The sequence below is a fragment of the Giraffa tippelskirchi genome, chromosome 9 (genome assembly GCF_054371585.1).
Source record: "Giraffa tippelskirchi isolate mGirTip1 chromosome 9, T2T-mGirTip1v1.2.pri, whole genome shotgun sequence".
In the NCBI taxonomy this organism is placed as follows: domain Eukaryota; kingdom Metazoa; phylum Chordata; class Mammalia; order Artiodactyla; family Giraffidae; genus Giraffa; species Giraffa tippelskirchi.
This window is the reverse complement of record NC_137283.1, coordinates 7,802,823-7,816,110: the sequence shown is the minus strand read 5'-3', so window position 1 is coordinate 7,816,110 and position 13,288 is coordinate 7,802,823. Positions and strand designations below refer to the sequence as shown.

The window sequence follows — 13,288 nt, the reverse complement described above, 5'->3', positions numbered from 1 at the left end:
CTTGTATGTTTAAAGTCATACATGTCTATTTTTAATACCAGAATCTTAAATAACAAATGTTAACAAAAAGACAAGTGCTCATTTAAGTCTTTATAATCACTAAGTTTCAAGCTTTCTGACTCTGCTGTATACTTTATGCTTTACTACCATATACTGTCCATCTTAAAATTTCACTGTTAATATGAATAAAATTCATTTTGAACATTAAAAAAATTATATTCAAAGCATACAATTGCAACTTTGTGATTTTAGCTACAAAAAATTGATGAAACTGGAGAAAAAATACATAACACTAAAGTGCCTCTGAATAGCTGACATACCAGTGAATTTCTGGCTGATGGGTACATTGACTGGAGTAGATTTCACAAGTGTGGCTTTGCCAATAGGGTCCAGATCTTTAAGGTCTGGAACTCGATCATGATATATGAAGTCATTATCCTTCTTTGCCGCAGTAAGGGCACGGTTGATTCTGTCAGAAAATTCCTTCACGTTGACATATTCATCATAGCGAGATGCCACTGTTTTTATCAATTCTGCTGCATGCTAGCAAGAAAATGTTAAAAAAGAAAAAAAAAAAGTTTTTTTTCCAACAAATATCCAAGCTTTGGTTTTTTAAAAAAAAATCTTTAAAGACCAGCATTACTAGCATTGTGATCAACAGAACAACCTAGCAATTCTCTTACCAAAAAATACCAAAATATCAAAAATGAAGAATACATAGCAGACACCCCTTTAAGACATGAATGAATTACCAACAGAGTAAAAGAAATCAAAACTATAAACTGACATTGAGGAAAGCGGTCTCTGGCTGTTGGGTATTTCTGTATCCAAAGGACTAGCAATTAAAATGCATTAAAAGCCCTCAGAGAGACTTAAGACAGGGGTCTTGAAACTACCTAAGACAGCAAATTAGAAAGAAGCAACATCCCCTTCACCCCCACCCCCACATGAAGGCAGAAACCTCAAAGGGCTACTCCTGGGATGAAAATGGTGGGTCAGAAAAAAACTCTGCAACACAGGAAAACAAGAAGGAAGCAAGTGTCAGCAACAATCGGAATTTTCTCTTTAAAAGTTGCCCTTGTGATACAAAAGGTGAACATAAGCCTTACATAAATTCAGGGTTCAAATTACTTAGGCGATATTGGGTACAGCAATACCAAATAAAATAAATAATCAAGTCAAAAGCTATTGAAGATGAATTCAGTAATATAATGTTTAACATTTGACAATTTGCCAGAAAGATATAAACTTCACAAATGTTGTATTTGAAAGCCTTTATCTATATAAACAATTATAATAAAAAACTGATAAATCTATCCATTTTATTATCATTAGAGTAGATGATTTTAACACGCTTTGTCTCAGCAATAAATGGACCAAGTAAACCAAAAATGTTTAAGATTACAGAAGTTCTGAACAACACAATTAATGAGTTTGATTTACCAAACATGGAGAGCCCTGTACTCCACAATTAGAGAATACATAATAGTCTCAGGCTTATAAAGAACATCTGTAGTGACCACATGAAGACAAAAAGCAAAAACACCGAAAGATAAAGTAAAAACATCAAAATTACAAGATTATAAGAATGGCTTAATGTTAGAAAACCTATTTATACAATTCTCCAAATAATAAATTTAAGTTTAAAAAAATCAAATTATCTCATAGATGTTGCAAAATCATTTGATAAAATATTCACTCTTGACATTTCTTAAATCTCAGTAAAATAAAAATAAATATCCAGTGCCTTAATATGTTAAAATCTTAACCCTCAACTCTGATATCATGCTTAGCAGAAAAATAAAATATTCCTAGAGTTAAAATAAAACAAAGATCACCAGTATCATCATGAACATTGACCATGTAAAAATAACCAGACAAAAGAATGAAATTAGATGTGGAACAATTTATTATTTACAAGTGATATATTTATTTGCATATGAGAAAAACCTAAAAGAACCAACTATTCTAAGTAAGAGGTAGTTTAGATACAAAATCAACATAGAAAATACAGATAAACCACCACCAATCTGAAAAGATAACCAAAAAAAAAAATAATCCAGTTAGTAGCAATGGAAAGAAAAAAAGAAATTTTAAAATATTTGTTCAAGATTAATATGAAATAGAAATCAGGATAACCAGAACAAAAGCTATATCTTTAGTGTAAACTAGGAGATGGGGAAACACACAAATTTAAACCACTTTTTAAATCTGTACATCAAATTTGACTTATAAATGTGATCAAACAGTCTCCTGAAGAGGAAAATTGGTATTAGGAGCAAAAGAAATGTCGAACAGAGCAGGAGAAACACGGGAAGGCTAAGGGCCCACCCTGAGGGGAAAGTGCTTAGTTAAGCAAATCTGAAAACAATGAAATGCAATGAGGTGACAGCTGCCAGCTGATGATAAAGGAAAAGCCAAATGGCCTCCTGGAGCCACACAAGGGTCAGAGGAAAAACGTAATACTGAGGGGCCTCCTCCCCACAAGGCAGATAATGACAAGAACAGGGATACTGGGTAAGCAGAAAAGAGGGTAGAAAAGTGGGGAGGAGGAAAAGGGATGAGCACTCAGAAAACGCCCACAAAATACAAACTGTTAGAGCAGATAAACCACCTGGAAAAGCAAAGGCTGTGCGGAAGTCGAGGAAATACAGGCACAAAAGTGGAATCCTTCCTACACCAGGCTTTGAGAACCAGAGGGGAGGGGCCCTACACAAGAAGGCCTGGAAAGATACCGGTGTTCCCACACCCAGGAACCTCTCCAACGAAAATCAAGCTCATTCAAACACAAGTAACCGAAAAGGCATTCCATCTGCCTCAACCCAAAGAAACCACAAGGAAAAAGCTGAAAATGGGCAGTTTAACTTTTCAATAGATAACGAAAATTCACCAAAGAAAATGTTGCCACAGGGAATTGCTGGTGGTCCAGTGGTTAGGACTCTGCACTTTCACTGCTGTGGCCCCAGGTTCAATTCCTGGTCAGGGAACTAAGATCAGGCAAGCCGTGCGGCACAGCCAAAAGAAAACAGAAAAAGAAATGTTGCCACAAACGAAAGAACACAGCCTACTAAAAAAAGGTAAAATAAGCTAAAAGACGTAAGGATACAATCACAGCACCAAAAGAACACAAAGTATGAACAGAGATGCTCTTCAGATGGCAAGACAACAGCGGGTAATACCCAGGTAACAGTGGGTGATATTCTGATAGCAACAGAACGTGAAACGAGACCCGAAGGACTCAGTGAAGAAAAACAGGAAATCATTTAAGAGAAAGGCTGAAATATTTATGCAAAGAACATGAAAGGGATAATAGGTTATCACAGAAACCACTGTAAGAAACATACACAACAAGAAAAAGTAAAGACAATTCAACACGGCATTTGGGGAGCAGAGGCCATTACAAACTGAAAATTCAAGAGACGAATCAACCAAATGCAATGTAAGGACAGTACATGAATCCTTATTTGAGCAAACTATAAAAGCACATTTTAGAAAAAAATCAAAGAAAACTAAGCTAGGTTTGGGTAATATTAGGTTACTAGCTTACAAACTGGTACTAACTGTACTAGATAGGATGACATCGTGGTTTTAATTTTTTTAAGTCTTATCTATTAGAAGCATACACTGAAGTAACTTAAGGACAAAATGATACGTGACATAGCTGTAAATATATCAAAAAAATAAGAGGAAGGGGGAACAGATGAGACACAGAAAATATTGATAATCATCGAAACTGGGTAATAGATATTTGATGATTCTTATTTTTATATATATGTTTGAAGCTTTCCATAATAAATACTTAAATAAAATTCATACAGATGCATAAGCAGGAACAATCAAGAAAATTCAGGAGATGAGAGATGATCAATACCAATTGGGTGTTAAAACATTCTAAAGTGTCAATGATTCAAATGGCATAGCTGGAACATGAACAGATAAAACAGGCCAATGTAGCAGAATAAAAAGCTCCAAAACAGACCCAAATACATATGAAGGATTTATTAAGTGATAAAGTCAAAATCTCAATGCAATGGGGTAAAGAAAGTCATTGCAGTAAATGATCTGAAGACAACTGGGTAGCCATTTGAAAAAACAAAAATTGGATCCATCCTTCACATTACCTATCAGGATAAACTCCAAGTGGATCAAAGATACAAGAATTGAATATAATACAGAGTGAATTACAAATGTACTTGTACTCTGATATCAGCAATCCCATTTCCAGGAATTTAAGATATACCTGCTGCTATGGACTGAACTGTGTCCCCACCCCCCCCCTCAAAATTTGTATGTTGATGCTCTAACTTCCCAAGAGATGGTACTTGGACATGGGGCCTTTGGGAGATCATGGAGAAGTCACGAGGGTGGGGCCCTCATGAAAGGATAAGTGCCCTTCTAAGAAGAGACACCAGAAAGCATGCTGTCTCTCCCTACCACAAAAGTACACAGCAAGAGGCCAGGCGAGCAGTATGTAAGTCCACCATCCTGACACCTTCAGAATTCCAGCCTCCTGAACTATGAGAAAATAAATTTCTGTTGTTTAAACTACCCAATCTATGGTATTTTGTTATGGAAGCCTGAGCTAAGACAACTACTGAAATACAAACTGCCACATTCACATAACTAATCACTGCAGTGTGGTTTGTTAGTAACAAATCTTGGAAACACACAAGTATCCACCAATAACATATGGTTTATATAATGAAGTACAATGCAGCTCTAAAGAGAAATAAGAAAGATCTCTTTGCTGCTGTATAAAATGGAGAGGGCTTCAATTTGCTGTATGAGAAAAATAGCTGCTCAGTCATGTCTGACTCTTTACGACCCCAAGGACTGCAGCCTGCCAGGCTCCTCTGTCCATGGGATTTCCCAGGCAAGAATACTGGAGTGGGTTGGCATTTCCTACTGCAAGGGATCTTCCCAACCCAGAGATCAAACCTGCAATTCTTGTGTCTCCTGCAATGGCAGGTGGATTCTTTACCAATGTGCCACCCATGGCATATGATCTCTTATATAAAGAACAGGAAAGTTAAGAATGTGCATTAAGTGTGCATGCACATTTGTACATATCTGCTTATATTTTCAAAGAGAATTAAAAAAAAAAAACATTGAAAGGATTAAACAAGAAATAAATGAAAATTACTTATGAGGCAGTGGGGGAAAAGGATGTAAGGAATAAAACAGAAGGGAAAAGGTAGAGATCAGCTAAGTGTATACCTGTTTTCCTCTATTCTTATATTGAAAATTTTCAAGTTCACAGAAAAATTAAAAAAAATAACAATTGAGAAAAAACACCTCTGGTAAGTTTAACAACTGTTACCAATTTTGTCATATTTGCTCTCTTCCCCACATATACACAGACCTTTCCTTTTTACATAACTATTTGAAAGTGAAGTTCAGACATCACAACCCTTCATCCCTAAATTATGTCAGCACATATCTAATGAGGACACTCTCCTTAACACCTACAAACTAGTATCTAACAAAGAAAAAGCAATAATTTCATAAAATCAGTTTTATCATCTTATTAGACTCCTCATTAATGAATTAAATAAATATCTGGTATGTATCCATTTTATCTGACTCACAATTTTTTATCTATATAGAGGCATCCGTCAGTATCTGTGGGGGGACTGGTTCCAGGACTACTCACAGGCACTAAAATCTGAATGCTCAAGTCCTATAGCTGGCCCTCCGTACGTACAGATTCTCTGTCTGCAGATTAAACACAGTACACGACCAGCTGTTGGTTGAATCCACAAATTCAGAAGCTGCCAGTATGGGGAGCCGAATATTCATTCATTGAAATACACCTGCATATAAGTTGACTTGGACAGTTCAAAATCTGTGTTGTTCAAGGGTCAACTGTATTTTTATGTCTTTTTTAAAATTGAGCCTACTTGGTAGCTTTAGAGACTCACCAGGACGATCAAGTAGACCCACCTCCTGGAGCCTAATGAACTACGTTCTCCAAGAAGTGCACTTCATGAGCTGTGTAAGCCCAGGTACCATTTTTCTTGGCCCCAGAGGTGAATCACCCACAGCAATTTTCCCTTTGCTATCTTACCTATTGCTGTGATCTTCCTGAGTCCTGTGCTTTTGTTTTTTATTTCTGATTTGCTCATGACTAATAAGCTTTCCCCCATTACTGTTAACAATTACTGCAAAACTGACTGAATGGTGCGACCATCAGATACACGGGGCATTCTGAGCAAAAGACTGCAGAGACTATGACTTAAGGTTCATCTTCTTTGTCTGTTTTTTCCTGCTTGCCTATGTCTGACCTCAAATCAAGTAAAAAAAAAATTATCTCATGACTAATGGAAAGAGGAACAGCCCCTGGAGACATGAATCAGTACGCATTTATGTTGTTAACTTCTGACCTATGACTAAAGCTGCGTAATTGAAGCTATTCACTCTTCAGGTGTATAGCTGAAAAAAGTGTCTAAAAGTGAAAGAAGTCCTTATCTCCTGTGTGAATTTGAAATAGCTTCCTTTTTTCCAAAGGGGTTTTAAAAATTAGATTAAAATTTCAAAAGGAGATCTTATATAACTGGTTTATAGAGAACACTCGTTTGAATATAAAAATTCCAGAATTCCCCCCAAATAAAGAAGCTACACTTCTGTAAAACAAAGACTAGTTTACTACAGTGGACCCTGAGAGAGGAATTCAGGATGAAAAACAAGATGAGACACTCCTCACGCTCTGGAAAAACAGGCCCCTTAGACAGATGTATATCTCAGGAAGAATTTTAACTAACCCAGATTCCTGTATCTTCCCATACACAGAGAAGCACTAAAATCATTAACCTGGGACATCTGTTCTTGGTCACTAGCAGTAATCTTTTACTGAAAGGTATGCTTGACTGGAGGTATTCTCTCATCAAAATCAAATATGAGCTGGTTTCTCCCCTACCTCTTCAGAAAGGTTCCTCAGAGCTACTGAGAGGCCATCTCCCAGGCCACGGTCCTCAGTGAGGTCCCTGAGTAAAACTTACACTCCAACTCTTGTGCTGTGTGCTTTTCTTTCAGTCAATACTCCTGATATTTTAAATACGCTACCCTGAAGAAAACTTTCCCCTAGAAACCCCTTTCTCAGAAGCATATGTTTTCATCTGCTTTCATATGATGCTAAGTTACTACAATCAAAGTGAATCCCTGGACAAATAAATGTTTGATAATCTGAGCGTGCCCTTCTCTGATTTTGTCAGGGTGGAGTATATTACAAGCATGTATTTTATTTTTTTATAAAACTTGGGTTTCTCTTCTTATGAAAAGACTAGTTACACTGAACTTCCTAAGTAAGATTTGCATTGTATCTTCTAACACTAGTTCATACTTAAATTTCCTTAAAAGTCCTTTTCCTACCATCTGCTGACCAACTCTCAAAATACAAACAATTTGTATAACAGCGCTCGCCCTTGCTGCAAAGCTGTCCCAGATGTCATAGCAAGTTACTCACACACCTAGGGCAGATACAACAGCATAGAAGGTAGCCTGCTGATTACAAGATCTATTTATACAGATTACCACTGTCCTTCTCAAACTATGGAATTGTATGACCCAATATAGACCAAGGCTATGCCACAAGTTAAGCACACGACATCCTTTCTGGAGCATGAAAATTAATTTAGAGTATTTTATACTAAAATAAACATGAGTAAATAAAAGAGAACTGAATGCAAAGTTAACATGAAATTTTTAGATAAAATAGGAAACTTCAAAAAGCACACAGTAGGTATGCTGTGCTGTGCTCAGCTGCTCTGTCACATTAGACTCTTTGTGATGCAATGTACTGCAGCCCACCAGGCTCCTCTGTCCATGGGATTTCCCAGGCAAGAACACTGGAGTGAGTTGCCATTTCCTTCATAGCCTAAAAAATAAAAACAATCACCCATCTTCATGGACAGGTGAAATGAGTGGGAAAGCTTTTTATGAGCAAACTTTGGAATCTCACTAAAAAAAAGAAGAAAAAGGAAATTCAAGTATTCAAGTGACTTAAATATTTATTTCTAAGAAACTCACCTGTAGCCGTGCAATCTCTTCTCCAAATTTCTTTTGCTGTTTTGCCAAGATAGACTGGTGGTACTCAGCATAGGCCTGCATGATACAGTGCTTTGCAGTCAAGACAGGGAACACCTCCTGGAAATAAAAATACTGACCAGGGATAGTCCAACCACACAAACCACCACAGACAACATGGGATGCAGGAAGAAAAAGGAAAAGGAGACAGAAATTAGAATCACCCCATTAATAGTTTAGAGATAGGTTAGTCATTAGGTGTAAACAGAGAAGACCACATGATTTTGCGTGGACTGGATTCAACGAATTCGGGGGTTTTTTTTTCCAATTAGAATTAACAATTGGGTTTTTTAACTGTTCAATGTAGCCAATTTAAATTTTTACAATTCTTTTTAAGCCATGAAGTCAACATTTTGTTTACAAAGAAAAAAGGAAAGCATGCATTAGGAAGAGAAGCAGAACGGACATTCACAGAGGCACATCAAGCACAGGGCTTTAGCAGCTTTCTTGTGAGCCCTCACCCAGCTTTCAGTTAACTAAGACACCATTACTCACATACACTAAGGAAACTGCTCTATAGCTGACTGTGTCATCACGTTTAAAAGACAAAAGACAGTGAAGTAAGTTCCCACTTAAATTCACAATCTAAGAGACTTTTAATAACAATGATTTTTAGTCATGTAAAAATTACTCAGCATCCCATAAAGACTAACATTTCAATACCACACACTCAAAAACACACAGCAGACAGACAAATGCACTGAGCTAATAACTAATATGATAAAGTGTTACTTTGCCTTAATTTGTTTTGAAAAAAGTTCCAGCCAAAACTGATTTTAGAAGATCCAAAAACATGAACCAAAAAAGCAGCAGAGGGTCTTCCAAAATATCAAATCCTACCCTATGAGCTCAATGTTTTTAGGAAGTACATGCCATATAATATCCAAGAAATATACTAGACAATCACTGTCTAGACAAAAAAAATAATAATAAGAGAAATGAACACTGAATTACTACCTTGTTTGCTTTCCTGTCTCCCAGTGAATAATTTCCTAGCTTCCTGGGTCACTACTTGCAGATATTCCAGTTTTATAACTAGAATATGAAAATACCTGATGAGCTTTATTAGTCAAAAGGCCAAAATAAAAAACATCTAAAATCTCAAACTGCACTCATGCCAGTTCTCAAGTTTAAGTCTGGAGCAACTGGGTACTTAAACAGGAGATTTTTCAAGGAATACCAGGAGCGGTACAGAGGTAGTTTGCAAGTCTTTGTAGGTGACACTGTCTTCTCGCCAGGACAGGACTGAACTAACGGCCCCACAGGATTTAACAGTACACTGTGCAGCTGATCACGAGGTCTTTCAGATGAGAAGAAGGTGAGAGGAGATCCCAAGTCTCTTAACAGCAACACTATACTCTGCTCATTCTCAACACTCACGTGTTGATGTACTTTCATGCTTTTTTATTTTGCCACAAAACTGTCTGCAATTTCATAATTTATAGATTCCTGAACAACTTATAAATCAGTTTCCCTAAAAGAAAGCACGTAACAAATACCATTTGCTAGCATACAGACAAAATGAATTCCTTGAACATTTCCGAAAGAGAGCAGTTGACTTGTAGGACATTTCAATCTGTAAGCTTCTGTGTGTAAGCATACTGAATTTACTTCTCAGTCTAATCATCCGCTTTATCATTTACAAATGCTCCTCACTGACTAGTCTCTTCAAATGCTGCTTTAGAAAGGTTACCGTTAAAACAATGAATACTTCCTGTGACACGTGGTTTTAGATGGCTGTTTTCCTCAGCTGTACAACAGCAGCCCAGGTTTCTATCCCTGTTGGCAAAACTCAATTCTAATCAAAGTACGGGGTGAATTTGTTAAGTTTCCTTTTCCTTTTGTCTTTATGTCTGTTTTTGTGCTTTAAGGTTCATCTTTAAGAAAACAGGACAATAATTAAAAGGGTGAATAATCAACATGCTCAAGTATCATGCTGTACCAAATGACCAATGATTCAAAACAATACCCTGATCTGATAAAATTACTGGAGACAGGTATTCAAAATTTTCCAGAAAGCGTTTTAGCTTTGAAAAATAAATTTAGTAAAGAACAGAAGCAAAGGCATTCACTAAATATGAAAGAGAAAGTGTCATGCATCTTAAATTAAAAACTATTTCTACAAACATATTCTTCAAATGCCTCCCCTTAAATTTCAAATTTCTTTAGAAATCATAATTTTCAACTTGCTTAAGACACAAAAATGTCTGAATAGTTCCACATGCAAAACAGTCAAGTATTTACAAAAAACAATAACTGACCTTGGGGAGAGTATCTTTGTATTGACATTGTTTAAAAGCATCACCAAAATAATCTGCAGCCTGATTAGCCAATTTAGCTATGATGGCATCTTTCATTTTATCTGGAATAAAATATTAAATTGATCATTTTAATGAAAATAAACATAAAAGAATCTGATACGTCATGGTAACTCAGTGAAGACACTGAGATCACAAGTTTATACATTTGTCTTACAAAATCCTTGTTGATGAAATTGATTTCCCTGTGTACAACTTAATTATTCCATAGGCAGATCTAGAGAGTTAGAATAAAGGAGCAGTTGTCAGAAGCCAAAGTACAAGAGGAGTGGAGAGTGACTGACAGTAGCTATGGGATCTCTTCTGGGGGTGGGAATGTTCTAAAGTAAGATAGTTAGGGATGGCTGCAAAACTCTGAACACACTAAAAGCTAATGAACTGTATATGTTAAAAGGTAAATGTTACTGTGTATGAATTCTATCTCAGTATAAGCTGTTATTTGAAAAGAAAAACTTTTCCAGTTGATTTAGATTCCACCTGCTGGACTGCTCTCATGTTCAGTTCCTCTGTATTTGTACATTCAGTCCTTGTTAGTCCTCTCGTACCAATTACATGCCTTAGAACAAGTGTCCTCATTCCCTCCTTCACAGGGCCAGGGACTCTGCTGGGATGGCTCCTCCCTGTTCAAGTCTAGTTTAAACAAGACCTACTCAAGGAAATTCTTCTTGACTGAAGAATCTAAAAACAGCATAACTCCCCCTACATCCTTATCCCACAGCCAGACCACCAGTCATCATCACATCTTATTTGTTTATAGCAATTATCTCTCTCTAAAATTACCTTGGTTACTTAATATCTTGTTTATCATCTCCCCCACGATAAACTGCAAGCTTCCTAAAAACAGAAATCTTCTCTGTCTGCTGACTCCATCTAGAGCCTATCACAGGGACCGGCATACACCTGTACCCAATAATTACAATATTTGATGAACGAGTGAATTTTAGATGTTACAAACCTGCGTAACTACTACTCCAGGGTTCAGTGTTTTAAGATGATAACTACACATTTCATAAAAGACTTCAAAAACAGCCTACATTCTGAATTGTGTGTTTGTACCACCTTAAGGTCAGAAAAGGAAAGCTGAAATTTTTTGATAAACCATGGGTCAAAGATGCAAAGATGAAAGTTCTACATTGAACATATTATAATCACCTTATTTTAAAAGCCTGTCACTTCTTTTCCCATGCAACAAAATGGAGAACAAAGTGGAATTACCTCTTGTGGCTTTTAAAAAAAACACTTCTTGGGCCTGGGCCAGCATGATAAGGCTGAGGGTCCCAACAGTGTCTGGAGATATGTCCACAGTGGGCTCTCTACTCAAGGCAGATAAAACGGTCTCTTTAATGTGTAAAAAGGCACCACTAGCAAACTAGAGGGAAGAAAAGGAGAATTTCATTAAAAGCTGTAAGAACTCAGCAAGACAATTTTCTACAGTTACACACAAAACCACTTCAAATGTTAACTCAGTTCAACAGTTACTGTACTTAGATTTTCACATTATGAAAAACAGACCTAAGACGTCTCACCTACCAACAATAAGAATATTTTTCTAAAAACACTACAGAATAAGATTTAACATGCATTAAACATTCAACAGCAACAAAGTAAATTGATGCGACAAATGAATCAATTTGTCGCATCAATTTACTTTGTTGCTGTTGAATGTTTAATTCAACTTTTGCAAATACTTCCTCAAAATCCAACATGTGAACAGAGGCAGGGATATTATTAAAATGTTTTTAGTCCTAAAATGTTCTTGGTTTGGTCCCAAATTCATCTCTCAAATAATTGAAGAGTAGTGATACCTAGTCCTCTGGGGAACAGCAGGATGATCCATGGCTAAGGACTTTTTTATTTGGCTTTCAGAGCTCCCTGGTAAAACGTTTCCCATCAGATTTTCCTTCTCAATTGTATTTTGCTTAGCTTCCCAGGTGGCACAGTGGTAAAGAATCCACCTGCCAATGTAGGAGGCACAAGAGACATGGGTTCCATCCCTGGGTCAGAAGATCCCCTGGAGAAGGAAATGGCTACCCGCTCCAGGATATCTTGCCTGGAAATCCCACAGCAAGAGAGGAGCCTGGTGGGTTGCAGACCGTGGGGTCACAAGAGGGTCAGACACAACTAGGCACTGCACTGAGGTGAACATGGAAATAATTTTGCTTTTATGAAACAACTGACCCTGGGAAGAAGCAAGACATCAATTCGGGATTAAAAGGAGCTGTGGGTTATGTGGTTAAGCTACACAGAGCCAACTCAAGGTTAAGCTGTACCGAAGTAAACATCACATTTGCTGCAGTCAGAAAGCACCATAAAACTAGATGAATGTCTCCAAGGAGAGATCAGCTGACACGCTCAGTAAACTAACAGAATCACACACTACAAACGCAAGGGACCTGGTCTTCCATTCGCAAATAAGGACTGGAGAGCTACAGAGATTAAAGCACTTACCCAAGGGCACAGAGTGTCTTGGCAGCAAATGGCTTGGAAAGAGACTTAGAATCTCTTTCCCTTGCACTAGGGACCTTGCTGTGAGTAAGAGTGGAATGTATCCTCAATAATTCAGGATGCCCTCTAAGATCTCACATGCCAACAACTGGAGTTTACAATGAATAGAAAACTAAATAAAATTTTAATTCATTTTCACATTTTAAAAAATTTGCCACTTATAGCCTCAAAAAGGAAAGGTGTGTGCATCAGGATTGTCATCTGTGCCCATCCAAAACTGAGAGCATGTTGTCTGCTTAAAGTACATTTTCCTCTCACTTTCTTAGAAGAGCATTCTTTAACTCCCCTAAACTTAAACCATGGAACAGACCAAACTCCACCTCTGAAACAAGCAAATTTCAGAACCATGAGAGACAGTGCAAGGACCCTGAAACCCCAGGGGA

At 37.1% G+C, this 13,288-nt stretch overlaps 1 protein-coding gene and 1 non-coding gene across 6 annotated transcripts in view; one reads left to right on the top strand and one right to left on the bottom strand.

Annotated features, from left to right (window-relative positions):
• PDCD6IP (programmed cell death 6 interacting protein) overlaps positions 1–13,288 on the bottom strand; it is a 66,879-nt gene that overhangs the window by 27,778 nt on the left and 25,813 nt on the right. For 3 of the 5 annotated variants that reach the window (XM_081527189.1, XM_081527193.1, XM_081527191.1), the window contains exons 5-8: positions 11,616–11,769; positions 10,344–10,444; positions 8,026–8,142; positions 321–543 (exon numbers count right to left, since the gene is read on the bottom strand). In XM_081527189.1, coding sequence (XP_081383315.1) covers positions 321–543; positions 8,026–8,142; positions 10,344–10,444; positions 11,616–11,769 — 595 coding nt within the window. Of the gene's footprint in view, positions 1–320; positions 544–8,025; positions 8,158–10,343; positions 10,445–11,615; positions 11,770–13,288 lie in introns of all 5 variants that reach the window. The other 2 variants (XM_081527190.1, XM_081527192.1) reach the window with 2 other exon arrangements.
• TRNAE-UUC (transfer RNA glutamic acid (anticodon UUC)) lies at positions 2,915–2,987 on the top strand. The gene has a single exon. It is a non-coding gene; the product is annotated as a tRNA-Glu (tRNA).